At 30.0% G+C, this 17,491-nt stretch overlaps 1 protein-coding gene across 1 annotated transcript; it reads left to right on the plus strand.

The window, feature by feature from the left end:
• Positions 1-15,645: 15,645 nt before the first annotated feature.
• Positions 15,646-17,123, plus strand: LOC149888868 (uncharacterized). Its single transcript, XM_090088258.1, has one exon. It carries the CDS (start codon positions 15,811-15,813, stop codon positions 16,732-16,734), a length of 924 nt encoding a protein of 307 aa, XP_089944384.1. The 5' UTR covers positions 15,646-15,810; the 3' UTR covers positions 16,735-17,123.
• The last annotated feature ends 368 nt before the right edge of the window (positions 17,124-17,491 follow it).

A 17,491-nucleotide genomic window follows, 5' to 3' on the forward strand; every position in this document is an offset into this window, starting at 1 on the left:
GAATTTCATGAAAAAAGAAAAACGCATAATTTCTTGCAAAAAAACCATGCAAAAAAGATGAATAAGGGATTATCCTGAATATGGTAGTTGAAAAGGAAAATAAAGGGAAGACAATCTATTTTTTTTATTTAAAATGCACGTTGGAAATTTATGATCCTTACAATTTACGCCACAAGGACGTCAATGTAAAGGTTCATAATTTCTTTATTTTTTTTATATCTTTTATAAGTAAAAAGAGTATTTTATAGAAAACTGTTTATCTTATTTAATAAGTTATTCAATTAGATTCTTTCACTCCATTTCGTCTGACACGATTAATTAAACTCTTAGTTAGTCCTACCGTTTCCTGGATAGCAATGGGGTCAACTTTGGTCAAACAATACTTAATTCTTTCTTTCAGTTGTCTTTGCTTTCCAATTTTTTTTGTACACAAGTCCTTTCAGTGTTGACCAAAAATTTTCAATTGGCCTGCAATCTGGTATATTTAGCAGATTTTTCGGTACAATTTCTTTTCAGTCTTTAGATAGTCCAATACGCTTTTTGCAAGATGGAAGATGCAAGATGTCACTATGATGATGCTCTTTTGCAAGTAAGATGAGTCTCTTTTGAATGCATTGCTCCAAGTATATAATCTGGTTGATAGCGTTGCAAGATTCTCTAAAATACGGTTTAGAGGTACCTTTGGAAGAAATTGCGATCTAGACTCGTAATTTTTCTGAAAACTTTTCTTTTTGACTGTACTTAACATTTGATGAAGCCAAAAAAGTATTAGGGGAAAGTGGGGTAATAAGGGATACTTAATTTTAACGACCTATAAAAATGAAATTTTAGAAATTAATGTTGTTGCTAATAGTCAGTTAGTTTCAATAGCTATCAAATATTATTTCTGAAAATGATGAGTCTAAAAACTTCAATACACTTTGAGAAAATTTGATAAAAAGAAAATGTTTGGGTATCCAATATTACCCTCAAGGGTGGGGTGATATGGGACACCTGATCAATGTCAGCTAAGGATGGTAATAAGTTATGCAAGATCTTATAAGTCGATGAAACAAAACAAAAATTTATAAAAAAAAATAAAAACAGCTTTAATATTACAAAAAAAGAAAAGATTAATAAAAAAGAATTTCAATTTTTAATCGCTATCAGTGCATAAATCACATTTAAATTCGTCTGCATCAGCCCCTGCACATTCTGTGTTGACCCATTTTCTGCAAGTTTGGCACATGACCCACTGCTCTCCTTGACCATCTTCCGAGAATAAGCCAGTACAGTATATGCATGGAGTGTCATTATCAACCATTAACGCACTCGTCATTGTTGTGCCTGTTTGTTTTGATATTTTATTTTCAGCTGAAAAAAGTTTTTTTTTCAATTTTGATTTTCCTTTTGTCTTTTTATTTTTTCAAACTTCTCACTAAGCGATTGTTTTTGTAAGGGGAACTTATCAGCACGGCAGTAAATCCCTTACGCCTTCTGGTTCTTTTCACCCTTTCTTTGGCTACGGGGTAAGGACTTATGTCACTAGCCAACATGGGTGTATCACTAGAGGTGCTGGCCACTGGCGGATGTTGCGATTGAATGGTTATCTCACTTTCAGGGGCAGGCATTTCTGTTGTTTCTGCCGCTTTAAACTTCCACTCCTCAAATACATTTCTATTCATTGGCCAAATTCCAGTCTTTTTATATCCATTAACTGCTGTTGCGAGGCTGGCAGTGCGCAGATAGGCCTTCGCAAATATGGAAGTTATTTTTTGGAATTCTGTGACGATTCGCCCAGGATGTAAGCGGACCCACATCTGAACCTCAAAGTCATAATATGTAGTTAACGGCTTCATAAATGCAACATCAAGAGGTTGCATTCTGTGAGTGCAGTGCGGTGGGAGACAGATAATTGTTATAAAATGTTGTCTAGCCAAATTGATGGCCTCCAAATTCTTGGTATGTGAGGCATGACCATCTAATATAAGTAAAGCAGAGCTTTCCTGACTAGGCTTTAGACATTCAATGAAATGTCTGAGCCATTGGGTAAACAATTCAAGTTGAATCCAGCCAGTCTTATGACAGGCATAAGTAGATCCTGCTGGTGCGCCGTCCATTAACTCCATTTTCATGCGCTGCCGAGGAAAAATAAACATAGGTGGGATATATTTCCCAGATGCACTCATGCAAAGTATTGTAGTAACCAACCGTCCTCTTTCAGCTGAAGAAAGGATGCCAACTTGTTTTTTTCCTTTCAGTGCTATTATTTTGGTATTATTGGACTGGACAGTGGTAATGCCCTTTTCATCCACATTAAAAATTTGATGAGGTTTAAATTTCTTCTCATCGATTTCCCTTTCCAAAAGGTCAAAAAATTTGCCCACATTTACTTTGTTAAATGCTGTAGCTCTTGCAATTGAAGTGGATTCTGGGGTTCTTATAGATAAGTGTAAATGTCCTCTTAAAAACGATGCTAGCTAGTCTTTTCCAGCTCTTTCTTTTACAGAGTTAAAATGGTTGGGAAAACCGTTAATTTTTGCAAGTTGAAAGGACAGTCTACGGACATCTAGGCTGGTAAGACCAAAAGCCTGGCTTCCATTTCTACTATGTAATCAGCCAGATCGGATTCAAATTTGGAAGAGAAAATGGGTTTTCTTCCAAGTGGGAGACTGGTCAATTCTTGTACTGGATGATCGTTGCATTTTACCTTGCATTCCAGAGTTTACCGAGGGACATTGAAGACTTTGCTAGCTTTTAGATAGCCCATTTCTTTTTTTTCTAACGGCATTAATAGCTGCTGTCATAGCTTCTGCTGACCACTGTTGCCTCACATTTTTTTTTCAAATGTTCTTGGCATCTAAAAAAATGACCAAAAAAAAAAAGAGTGAGAACTTTTATACGTTTTATTTTCTAGAATTTTAAACCTCTTAAGGGTTTATAAAATAAAAACATAAAAATGTCGTTTTTAAAAAAGAGTTGAACACGTAAGAGTCTATTTTCAATGTGCTATTCCTGAATGCGACCCCAATCAAAGATGTATGAAAGAAAAAATATCTAAAAATGATAAAGCTTTTTTAGCGTAAAAAGAAATTTTAAAAATTAACACATAAATGTGTTAATTTTTAAAACTGCTTAAAATATTAAAAAATTTTTTAATGATAAATTTATCATTATGACTAGTAATATGACTTGAGGAAGTTGTTAGTGTCAATTTAATTAATGCACTTTAAAATTCTGAATATTTTTACAGAACTGTTGGATCTTAAGGTGGTTTATACTGATGAGAAACTGTTGTCGGTTTTTTAGCTTTTTTTTTTTTATCATGAATGATAAAATTGGTTATAAATTGTTTATTTTTTAATCTCAAGTTAATACTTAACACACCCAGACTAATAATTAATGTTAATGAAACTACTGGCTAGCTCAATACTGACAATACAATAAAAGCAGAATTAGCATTGAAAAAATAATAAGATGAAAAGAAAATAATGGAAATAACGTGGGTAATATGGGATGGTATCCCATATTACCCCCATTTAGGTATCTCATATTACCCCACTATATAGCACACATCTAATTTTGTTTTTTTTTATGTACCACGTGGAATGGACAACCCTTAAAAGGTAATTTATGTTTAATAATTGGTCAGTTACTAATTAAATTCTGAATATAGAAATATAGTTTACCTTTTTAGACTATTTTGGCCTACTGTAACAGTCGATGTAATGTAAGGTTCACTGGTGAAAACTTGCAAGACTTTTTTCAGACGCAAATAATTCGAGAACAACTTATACTTGCGGAAGTAACCTCCTGACATTAGCCTCGTTTCCCATTCAACAAATATTTTATAGTACTGACCTATAAGTAGGTAATAAGGGTATCCCATATTACCCACTATCCCATATTACCCAACTTTCCCCTACTTGAGTAAAAATTGGTGTTTCCATTAATCGAACTGCAATCTAAATAGAAATACGATTCACCATCCATGATCCATTGAATGTCTTGTTAATTTTGGTGAAGTCTACTGCAACATGTTTGAATTCTTTGCATTATTTGATCATCTCGCTTTGAAATTTTTTGTTTTTATAGCATTTGATAGCAGACTCTTTATTAAGTAATTTGTTCACATATGATTTCGAAATTCTGAGTTCACGAGCTACTTGCCTTTGAGAATTACCATCTTAATGATCAAAAATGATTTTTAGCTTAGTAGCCTTACTTTTCTGGGATTTTTTTTGGATAAACGGCCACTTTCAGCCTCTCTCTCATGTCAAAATTTGTTTTCAGCACGTATAATTATGTCATATTGTCCTTCTTGGAATATTTTCAGCTTTAAAATTTTTTTTCCAAGATTTATATTATCCAAATAAAACTAATACACACGTTTTGGTGTTCATCTTCGCTTTTTTTGTTCGCCTACATTTTTAAATATTTAATACAAATTCTTTTTGCATTTTCTGAAAACTAGAAAGTCTAAGCTTGATAAATATATGTAAAATGTTACGTATAGTCATTTTGAAACGAGCCATTAAATTAAACTTTGTGCGGATTTTTAGTAATCATCTGTTACTTTAGGATGGTGTGCGAGGAGATTATCTTCAAAAGGTTTATGATCTCTTTTAAGGATTCGGCCGACTAATATTGAATCTGAAAGAACCTTTTCAGTTGCCGGTGTAAATTTAAACATAACGCGGTGCAGAATGGGCGACAAAATTCTGGGTTCTCTTTGTTTTTTAAGAGGGTACTTTAAAGAGAATTAGAAATAAAAATTCTAACCAACAGACCAAAAAATTTGAGTGATTTTCAAGTTCCTCGTAATTTGTAAAATTATTTACTTTTATTTATTATTATTTTTATAAAATTATTTAAATGTTTTTATTTTTCATTTTCTGTAATAAATCTAATTTTAAACATTTTCTTTAAATACTGGTTTTAATACCTGTATTCCGGTAATATATTTTTATAATACCGTAATACCGGTATTGATTTTCCGTCCAGTAATAGGTTCCCTAAGGAGTACTATCCTATTATAAAACTCTAACTTCAATTTAAGATGTATTTAGAAATATATCTTTGGTATAATATATCTATATGTAAAGAAATATAATTAGAAAATGTAATATTTTGAACTAAATCCTAATTTTATAAAATTTAATTCTTCTGCATGTGAAAGACACTCTTCAAGAGGATTTACTATATTAGAATATTAAATTCCTTTAGCTTTGAGCTCTTTGATAAAGTTTTTTATTCAATTATTTAAAAACTAGTGTTTTTGGATAAATGCTGATCACATCTTTTAAAGTGGTTAGTTCGATTAGTATTATATTTGCTGATCTTTTTCAGTTTCAACCTTAAACGTCGAAATATAGAGTAAATGATGGTTTTGGCTTCCTTCAAATAATAGTTTTGGTTTCTCCAACATGGAGTTGAAATGCGAGTGAAACAAAGCAAGTTAAAAACAATGACTCATCATTTTTTAGATCAAGGAGGTTATCAATAGACATTTTTAATTTGTATATCCTTCGGCAAATAATGGCATCAAGTTCCGCTTCATCATCAAGAGTGATCTGGTCACACTTGTCTATCATAAAAATAACAACTTGAACTTGATATGAAACACTGTGCGGTAGATAATCATACAAATTTCAGTAGCATTTTTGCGGTAATATCAAAAAAAAAAAAAGGATAGCACAAAAATGATTTTATATTGTTTTATAAAGGGTTGTCGTAAAAACAAAGGTTTCCTTTTGAGAGGTCATTTGACTACGGTAGATCAACTTTAACGCTTTTATATACTTTTATCATAAAGGGGATATTTATAAAAAAACTGGTATAAAATTCCAATTTGCTAGCAATTGTTGGTTACTAAAAATACGTTACTAGTTGCCACCTTGATGCCATAAAAATAAAAAAAAGACATCACAGGGTTAATTAATTTGCCATTTTTACTTTCTTTATTCAGTGAAACCAACTTCCCAACTTTTTTATTGTTTTGACCGTTAACTCAAGGAATGTTACGCTTGAATGATTTTGCATTATTATTGTCTAAAACCAAATTATTAAGTAATGATTATGTAATCTATATATTGCATCACCGAAATCTTGGTGGTGAAAACCTTTTATAGTTAATAAATTACGCCTTAGGCATTTAAAATTTCAGGGCCTTAAAAATCACACGACATCTTCATTGTTTTCAAAATATTTTTCATAACAGATCAATTATTTTAGATCGAGAGTTCAAACTAATATGTCCATATATCACTTTCTCTAGGTAAGTACCTAATCACACTACATTATTATTATAATAAACTTAATCACAGTACATTATCTGTAACTGCAAATTAAAGTAAATAAACTTAAAACTAAATAGTTAAGTAATAAGTTCTTTGGCTCTTATCTTATGTTTTTCTAATCGCCACAGACTTCACTGAGATTGTCTATTTTGATTTAGGATTTCTGATTGGTTAATATCTAAGGGCCTGTTTATATGGAAAGCGGGCTGGCTCGGCAAACGAGCCAGCCCGTTTGCCGAGATCTCGACGTCGTCCTTATTTCAACTTAATTTTATTTTGCGTTTATATGAATAAACGAACTAGCCCGAATCGCTATCCGGGCCAGCTCGTTTATTCATATAAACGCAAAATAAAATTAAGTTGAAATAGGGACGACGTCGAGATCTCGGCAAACGGGCTGGCTCTTTTGCCGAGCCAGCCCACTTTCCATATAAACAGGCCCTAAATCATCTGAGTACGATGGAATCAATATTTCTACAGAGTTCTAAAAACACATACCATATTCAGGAGACTTTAAAGTAAATTTAAGTATTTCTTTAAGCGATGTAAAGATCCATATAAGGCATTTTTTTTTAAATAAAGATAACTTTCTGTACTTTTTAACTTAAAAATTTATTGCAAGAAAATGCGAAAATTTACGCATTTACCAAAACTCAAACATATGATTGCTGTCAACGAATTCCTTTAAAAATGCCGGCGAATGTATTATTAACTTAGTCCTAATTAATCTAAGCTTTAAAAATTCACCCTTCAAAAATCGAAAAAAAAAAATTTTTTTTTAATTTTGTTATTTCAAACATTGAAGTACAAAGTCCATATCATATTCTTACTATTATGTGCTTTAAAAGTAAAAAAAAGTACAAATAATGTGGTTAATGCAATTTCTTTCTCCTTAGCAATTCCATAGCAATTCCATAGCAACTATTAATAAAAAAATACTTTCTTTTTAAATTTTTTTTAGACGTGTTTGGAAGACTTTCAAATTTTAATGTTTTAGTTACGAAAACATAAATACTTTCAGGTTTATTAAAGCTTTTGTCTTCATAATTTCACAGTATGTTTATAAATATATCTTTGAGGGTTGGAACTAGAATTACAAAATTTAAAGAATAAATAAGTTAGTTTGAATTTAGTTTGTCAGACCAACACAGGCAATAAATCAATATTTGTACGTTTAAATGCTGCCATTTTGGATTTACCAAACATTTGAAAAATATTTTAGTTTTTGCCCCGGAGCAACTCTTTTGCTACCATAAAGCAAAATATGGTGTATTTAGTGCAATTTTTACTCCAGATATCCTTATTTTAGTAAAGGTAAGATCTTAAACAAATTATGCTGACTCAGTATAAAAAAAATTTCATTCTTCTTTTAAAATGTTAAACTTTAATAGAACTTCCATATATAAAAAATTGATAACAAGCTTTGAACCGATATGTATATTAAAAGTTAGATTTAATGGAGATGTACCACCTTAAGCGTTTTGGTTTTCCATTTTTAACGATTAATTGTAATTACTTCTATATCAATCGAACTGTCCGAAGTTGATTAATAAGTAAAACTTTTTAAAACACCAAACGTTGTTTAACGTGATAGTTTTGTATTCATACATAAATCTGTTATTTAAAACTTTTTTTAAAAGTTCCAAATATTTAATCGAATCTAACGAGCTTGTTGGTATGTGCATTAAATCTTAAAGCAGAATTTTTTTGAGGACTTCCTCTATGTAAATTCCACGAGTTGTGTCTTTCAACTCAACCAAATCTAATAATTTTTCTTTTGCAATCATCTGATGTTCACCACATCTGATGTTAAAATCTAACAAATGCAACCATTTGAGGTTTATCTTGAGTTCTTGTTAATTCATCCAGAGCTAAACTGAATTATAAAAATTGCTGTACAATTTCAACATTAATTTTAGATGTTCTTTCTTTCAGTTTGATCCTGAGAGATTATTCTTTAAGTTTTGCTGTTGTTAGGATCTAGAACTGAGAGGGTATATAAAAAAAAATATTTACTTCTAAATAATTGTAAAGACGTTTTACTTTTTCAATGTTCCATAGCATCAATAAAACTTGCTTCTGTTGTAAAATTTGATTTTTTGATGAAAAGTGGAAAATTTGTTGATTATCGTTTTAAGAAATTTTTTATTTCTTTTGTGATTTGAATTTAATGGAAATTCGTGAAAAAAATTCATGTTTTATTTCATAGCGATGTTTAAATTGCCTGTCTTGTTAGGAGCAAGTTTTGTTGCAAATAAAATACATTGGTTTACTTTTTTATTCCGTAAACGAAGATTTTTCTGTGCAATCTCCATGAGATAATCTTTTCTATTTTTATTTTTGTTGTATAATAAATTTTTGCTAGCTATTTTTTTTTTCCATTTTGAAACAAAAAGTTTTGCGATAAAGTAAAGATAATAAACTTATTTTACATCTGAAAGGAGCCTTTTACGGTCACGAGCCGCAGTGACATTTAAAAGCCGCATTTGACTCGCGAACCACTTTTTTGCCGTCCTTAAACTAAATCAACCAAATGATAAAAAAAAAAAGAGAATAAAAATCATACTGAAGAGCTTTTATCTAAAAACAGTCTTTCATTTAGCATGCTGATTGAAAATATTGTTCGTCAACTAAGTTCGTACTGCTAAATTTTTAGATTTTAATAAAATGTTTTGCCTCATTTTTTTTTAGTTTTCTTTGGATTTTATCCTTATTAATTATTGACCTCCATTGAAATTCACATTGCTTTGTTCTTTCTACGAAGAGATTTCGATAAATCATCTGAACCGTTAAGGTTAATTGCTCGTGATAAACGGCTTCGCACTTTTCGTGCAGATTGCGCCGGACTAATGTAAGTTTTCATTAAAGTTGAGAACATTAATGAAAACTTACAATGTTACGCCTAAACTTAATTTGATATTAGGCCGGGTGAATAAAAATGAGCAATTGCTTTTACTCAGTAATTGGTCAGCTTTACGTGAATAAAAACTTCAGCAGTTTTCAGCCTAAACTTAATTTGATATTATCGCGTATTAAGAACGAATAATTATTTGATTAACAATTTGTTAAACAGGAAACTGTTGTTAAACAAATGCTTCGAGCTGCACTAAAACTGTTCCACTAAGTTTACTTTTCTAATTTCAGAATGTTTCTTCCGTCCATGTTTAGGATGCCATGATGTTGGATATCAAAATGTGAGAAAAGTTGTAAAAATATTTTAAGCATTTATGCAAATCTCGAATTTGATAAAGAAAATTGAAAAAATCCCAGACTACAAAAACTAACTTGTAAGCAATGGTCGAGCGTTTCCAAAAATAATTTTTCATTATGTCATGGGGGAGTTTGGAAGGAAACATAATATTACAACTCAAATTCATTCATTTTTTAAACTTTATATTTGTAAGTTATAATTTCTTTGCTTTTTTAAATGATATTATATAAGGGTTTGTAATAATCATCAATTTAACACTTCTTCATTATTTTTTCTTCATTATTTTTAACTATTCTGAAAAAAAAGTATGAGTATCGATGACGAGTGCGACAATGTTCATTATGAACTCTGAATGGGGGAAGGTTCGCGTCATATCAATGGTATTTTAAAATGGAATAGAGGTCAACAACCTAAAAACATGATATAAGCCTGATATTCAACTTTTATAGTTGAAATAAAATTTTTGAATTAAATTTTTATTTTGAAACTGTAACACTGAAAATATACTTTGTCTGTTTGCCTAACCTCGCGAACCGTTTGATAGTATTGCATAATAAGAATCTTTCTCACGTTCAAGTAACTATAATTGGTAGGTTTTAAAAGTAAATGATGGAATCTTTATCTGTTAAAGAATCTAAAGTTATAAAGATAAGAGTTCTTGATTTATTTGATTCTAAATCTTCAATGTTTCTGCCTATTAGAGTAGAATACAACCTTTCTAGGCTTCAATCAAGTTTTTTTTTACTGAGTAAACTTGATTATAATTTCAAACAACAGAAAATAGAATATTAAACTTTAGTGGACTGGGGAAGATGTTAACGCATGATGAAATATTATGTCAGCGTATGTCCAAAACTGTGAGTGAAGATGTCAATGTACTTATAAGAGCAATTATCTATGGAATAAACGCAACCATCGGACTTGTCTTGAATTCTGCATTAATCATTGGAATTTTCAAAACCAGAAGGAATAAGAAGTTCACACGAAACGAAAAGTTGGTGTTGTTTTTATCATTTATCGATTTAATAACTGCCGTTGAAGCCGCAACAAGTCCATGCACAATGAAGTCATTTTACAAAATAAGTTGTCTACTTGTTTCTGGTGTTGGTTTCTTCAACGTATTAATACTTAATTTTTCAGGTTCTGTAATCCTAGTGATATCACTCGAACGTCTTATTGTTGTATCAAACATGAACAGGTGTTGTGGCTTCGATTTTATGGGAATTCATTTAATACCGATACTTGTCGTCTTAATGCTTTTTAATGCAGGATTAGGCCTCTGGTATGCTTTTGTCGGAGTTACTCGCGATTTTACTCAGCAATCCATTTTCTACTTTAGCCTCGGAACTTACAGGGCTTTGCAAATATTAGCAATCACAGTGATAAATGTTTTACTGCTAAAGAGAACAAAAGCCATGCTCGGCGACATTAATGTTCAACGAAATTTCGGAATTGAAAGACAGCTCACAAAAACAGTTATCATTATATCCATAACATTAGTTGTAATGCACTTTCCATTGGTTTTCTCAGAATACTATATGGGAATAGTGATGTCTTTGAAAACTACTTCTCCCACCACAACAGTCGCTTTTTTATCGTGGTCACCTGTTTTATGTCAACTTAATTCCACTATAAATGCTTTAATATTTATGTGCAAGAATCGAAGAATCTTGTTAATGTATAAAGGTTATTACACTTCCATAAGATCCACCAGTGAGAAAACTAACAAATCGAAGGCAAATATCGAAAAATAAAGCAAGTAAAAGTATTTTTGTTAAAAAGGCATACTGTTTTAAGATTAAAAAAGAAAGTGACTTTCTTTGTAATTTATGTTGCTCTAACTATTTATTTTGTAAAAATATTTCGATTAAGGTATAAAAGTACTCTTATTTTCAAACGTTATTAACAAGTTTCACACTTCAATGGTGTTTTGATATTAGTATTTTTCCTTTGATGTGTATATTTATGCCTTGAAAATAAACCAAAATTGTTCTGAAGTTGTTGTGTTGTAAAAGTCTACAAACTCATCTGTAAAGTAGAAGACAGCACCGTCCATTACTTAGACAGACTGTGCGTCACTTATGTAATTTTCATTTTAATACATCAAATGATGGTATTCAAGTAGTATAAAGTTTTTGTCAGAATATTGACAGTCCGAAACAATTATATACATGTTGGTTGCTCTTTCTTAAAAATATAGTCTGATTATATACTTTTTCTCTGCCTGATTGCAATATCTAAAAAAGTGGCAAAAGACAAAAGTTTGCAAAGGGAGAAGTTTTACGGCGATACGAAAAATAACCAAAGCGGTTTTTTTAGGAGTCCAACGGCTTCTTTTTTAAAATTCCCCGTTTTTTCAAAAAGGCTTTAATGAGTAAAAAACTTGTTAGCCCTTTTTTTTTTGTTTGTTTTACTTTTTATGTGCTATTTTTGAATTTATGTTTTTTTTTTTTCGAGAAGTATTTGTTTTTATTTCATTTCGTTTTAACTTGATGGGTACGCCACACATTTTAAAGGTCTTTTTTTTGGCGTTCTTCATGTTTATATAAATTTATCATAGAAAGTTTAATTTCTGTTTCTTGAAAGTAAAGTTTGACTGATTTACTGACTGACTTTTGCAATAATCTTTTTTTTTTTTTTGTTTTGCTTTGGTTAATTTTTTCTTTACATCGGTCTGCAATTTTATCTTATTGGTTATATTTCAACTTCTTGAAATTTATTTAGCAATTAAGTTTTATAGTTTGTAAAGAATTTTTCATGCGGATACTGTTGAGCGTCATAATTTGTTTCAATTGATCAGTTTTACTTTTATATCTTGATTTAACTAAATACCTTTTATTACAGAAAGGTTTACATGCTTTTGAGGGAAAGAAAAAATGTTCATTATGTCACAGGGGAGTTTGGTAGGAAACATAATTTTACAGCTCTAAGAAGGGGAATTTTCGTTTAATATCTCATAACTTTGTTTTGTTCGTTTTTTGAACTACAATTTATATCATAATTTCTTTGCTTTTTGAATGATTTTATAAGGGTTTGAAATGACCATCTATTTTATTCCTCAAATTATGATTAGCCGCTTTTTTTTAAATTAAACACTTTTTCATTATTTTTGCCGATTCTGATGATTAAGTGGGAGTTGTTCACTTTGAGTTCTAAATGGGGGAGGGTTCACGTCAAATCAATAACATTCCAAATAAAATAGAGGGGTCATCAACCAAAAAACCTGGTGTAAGCCTGAGATTTAACTTTAATAGTTAAAATTACAATATCTCAAGTTTTATATATTTTTACATCATTTTTGAGCTAAACTTTTATGTTGAAATTGTAACTCAGAGAATATACTTTGACTGTTTACCTAACCTCGCTACCCGTTAAGACGTTTTTCTTAATTTTTAAATAATTTATTTTTTCTTGTTTTAATGTCTGTCTGGAAGGATAATGCACGGATAAAGTACGGATAATGTACGGTGAAACATAGGCGAAAGATGATTTGCTTGTAATTGTGTATGCTATCCTTCCACATTTTTCATCATCTATTCAAATATTATTGGTTTAAATATTTATAATGCTGCTAAATAAGTTTAATGCTGCAATATACATAATAAGGATCCTTTTCCTCGTTCAATTAACTATAATTGGTAGGTTTTAAAAGTAAATGATGGAATCTTTATCTGTTAAAGAATCTAAAGTTAATAAAGATTAGAGTTCTTGATTTATTTGATTCTAAACCTTCAATGTTTCTGCTTATTAGAGTAAAAAACAACCTTTCTAGGCTTCAACCAAGTTTTTTTTTACTGAGTAAACTTGATTATAATTTCAAACAACAGAAAATAGAATATTAAACTTTAGTGGACTGGGGAAGATGTTAACGCATGATGAAGTATTATGTCGGCGTATGTTCAAAACAGTGAGTGAAGATGTCAATGTACTTATAAGAGCAATTATCTATGGAATAAATGCAACCATCGGACTTGTCTTGAATTCTGCATTAATCATTGGAATTTTCAAAACCAGAAGGAATAAGAAGTTCACACGAAACGAAAAGTTGGTGTTGTTTTTATCATTTATCGATTTAATAACTGCCGTTGAAGCCGCAACAAGTCCATGCACAATGAAGTCATTTTACAAAATAAGTTGTCTACTTGTTTCTGGTGTTGGATTCTTCAACGTATTAATACTTAATTTTTCAGGTTCTGTAATCCTAGTGATATCACTCGAACGTCTTATTGTTGTATCAAACATGAACAGGTGTTGTGGCTTCGATTTTAGAGGAATTCATTTAATGCCGATACTTGTCGTCTTAATGCTTTTTAATGCAGGATTAGGCCTCTGGTATGCTTTTGTCGGAGTTACTCGCGATTTTACTCAGCAATCCATTTTCTACTTTAGCCTCGGAACTTACAGGGCTTTGCAAATATTAGCAATCACAGTGATAAATGTTTTACTGCTAAAGAGAACAAAAGCCATGCTCGGCGACATTAATGTTCAACGAAATTTCGGAATTGAAAGACAGCTCACAAAAACAGTTATCATTATATCCATAACATTAGTTGTAATGCACTTTCCATTGGTTTTCTCAGAATACTATATGGGAATAGTGATGTCTTTGAAAACTACTTCTCCCACCACAGCAGTTGCTTTTATATCGTGGTCACCTGTTTTATGTCAACTTAATTCCACTATAAATGCTTTAATATTTATGTGCAAGAATCGAAGAATCTCGTTAATGTATAAAGGTTATTACACTTCCATAAGATCCACCAGTGAGAAAACTAACAAATCGAAGGCAAATATCGAAAAATAAAGCAAGTAAAAGTATTTTTGTTAAAAAGGCATACTGTTTTAAGATTAAAAAAGAAAGTGTTTTTCTTTGGAATTTATGATGCTGCAACTATTTTTGTTGTAAAAACATTTTGATTAAGTTGTGAAAGTACTCTTACTTTCAAACGTTATTAACAAGTTTCACACTTCAATGGTGTTTTGATATTGGTATTTTTCCTTTGATGTGTATATTTATGGCTTGAAAAATAAACCAAAATTGTTCTGAAGTTGTTGTTTTGTAAAGTAGCCACCCGTTTCAGTTGCAAATGCTTAATATATGTTGATAAATTTTCATTTTTTTTTGAGCATCATTAATAGCAACCGCTAAATTTTTTTCCTTCAAATGTAATATAATCACTCAGCTCTGACATATTTAACATTAATGCTTTATTGCTCACTTCAGCACAACTCTGAAGTATAGAGAGATACAGGAAATCAGAAAATTCAATAGTTTATTTCAAAAATCCTCTGCGAAACAAAAACATATTTCTTCATTGGCTAAAGTTTGTATGCTAAAAAGAAAAATTACAGAACCAAATAAATTGTTTTTAAAATTTTCAAATAGATCACTTCTTTTTACTTTCAGATGATTCCTAATGAATCTGGGAAACTTTTAAAATCAAATGATGGTAGGTTTTGATTTTCGACTTTTACTTTGATGATTTTACTAACTTATTTGATTTATTCAAAATAATACATAACTAATATATATAATATATATAATATATATATATATATATATATATATATATATATATATATATATATATATATATATATATATATATATATATATATATATATATAAATAATATACAATACATAAAATATATAAAATAATTTATAAAATATATAACTCATTTTAACAAATTTCCTCATATTCTTTCTGTTAAATAGACTTTACCATAAACGCCATGGGTATAATATAAATAATCCTCAATTTTTCAATAGAGATACATATTTTAAATTTTTTTATCATTTAATCGGAGAAAAACAACTCCATATTATTTATTAAAATCATGATTGTCAAGTCTAAGCTCGTCTAATTAAGTAATTGGTCTAAAGTTCATCGATTGCAAATGTTCCAAGAGGAAACTCAATTAACTTTTAGACTTTTCTCATCATACGTCTTATCATTATAGTTACGACCTTTTCATTTTTAAAAGTTTATGCAACAATCAACAGTGCTGCTCTTCCAATTGCTGGTTTCTCATTCAACAATATCACTGGCATTTGTTAGATTTTCCGGATAATTCTTACCTGTTACATAATTTTTTGTTAAACATAAAAAATGACGTTGAAATCTCTTCCGCATTTGCAGAAAAAGTCTTTCTCGACAATTTCATTTTTTTTCATAAGTAAAATTTTTTTATAAAAACTAGCTGCTGTTGTTTGATAGCGTCTTCTTGTCATAAAATCCACCAAACTTTTTTTCGGTTTTAGTTTATAAAGAATATAAACTAATGGCATGTGGATGTATCAAACACTCAGAATTGTAAAATGCTAACTTATAATGACAAATTGTGTCGATATATGTTCGAGTTTATAGGTATAAAAGCCGTTACACAAGCAGCTATCTATGGAGTAAACGGTATCATCGGACTAGTCATCAACTCTGCATTAATATATGGGATTTATAAAACCAGGAGGAATAACAGGTTTACACGAAACGAGATACTGGTTCTGATTTTATCCTTTATCGAATTGTTCGTTGTAGTTGTTTATGCAATAATCCCAACAATTATAATAAAATCATTAAACGAAATGGGTTGCAAGGAACTTGGTGTTATTAGATTTTGGACTATTTTTTTGATCGATTTTTTAGGATCTGTCATTCTATTAATATCCGCAGAACAACTCATCACCGTGTTTTACGACAGCAAGTGTTGCGGCATCAATTTTAGAGGGATTCATTTGATACCGATTCTTATAATCTTAACACTTGTTAATACAGGAATGGGTGTGTGGTATGCTATTGTCGGAATATCTGAGAATTTTATCCAGCATTCTTTTTTCTACTTCAGTGACGGAGCTTACAGAGTTGTTCATGTGGCAGCTATTGCAATAATAGATATTTTATTGTTTATGGAGATGAAAAAGAAGTTAAAAAATACAAATAATAAAAGAAATTTAAAAGGTGAAATGCAGTACACAAAAGCAATTATTCTTGTCTCCATAATTTTACTGACAATATATCTTTTTTTGATTATATCGGAATTTTATTTGGGAACAATAATTATTACGGGAGCTGTTATTACAACCACCGGAGCAACTTTGTTGACGTGGACGCCTTTCTTGTGTCAATTGAATTCCATCATTAATGCGTTGGTATTTGTTTTTAAAAATAGAAGGGTCTCTCTGATGTATAAAATTATTTTGAGAAAGTCAATAAACCGACGAAGAAACGACGTTAATAATAAGTAGATAAAATATTTATTACAAAACGGTTAAAAGTGTTATTTTTGTAAATTATATTTTAACACTTCGTTTTTTGTTTTTAAACTTAAACACTTCGTTTTTAACTTTTAAAAGCAAGAAACCAGTTCAAAAATTAGATTAATCGGAATCTCGAAAAGGGTTTTTCAGAAAAATCTTATTCTTTATATTTGCCTCTTCAGTTTTATACTTCGCATACCATCTGCAACATTTTAAAATGTGTAAGCTACTCACATCACCTAAATGTACCTTACTTTATTAGAGGCTTAAAAATTCAAACTTTTCATTTTTATTTCATAATGTAAAATATATATATATAGGTTTTTAAGCTGGAAAAAATAAAATTATGCATAAAAAATTAATGGTGCAAATATATGATTGAGCAACTTTCATCAATAGAATGATTACAGCGGATATGTATGTATGTATGTATGTATGTATGTATGTATGTATGTATGTATGTATGTATGTATGTATGTATGTATGTATGTATGTATGTATGTATGTATGTATGTATGTATGTATGTATGTATGTATGTATGTATGTATGTATGTATGTATGTATGTATGTATGTATGTATGTATGTATGTATGTATGTATGTATGTATGTATGTATGTATGTATGTATGTATGTATGTATGTATGTATGTATGTATGTATGTATGTATGTATGTATGTATGTATGTATGTATGTATGTATGTATGTATGTATGTATGTATGTATGTATGTATGTATGTATGTAT

Source organism: Hydra viridissima, unplaced genomic scaffold, assembly GCF_058129835.1.
Source record: "Hydra viridissima isolate aposymbiotic clone 2 unplaced genomic scaffold, HvirCarnegie_v1 scaffold_5, whole genome shotgun sequence".
Lineage (NCBI taxonomy): Eukaryota > Metazoa > Cnidaria > Hydrozoa > Anthoathecata > Hydridae > Hydra > Hydra viridissima.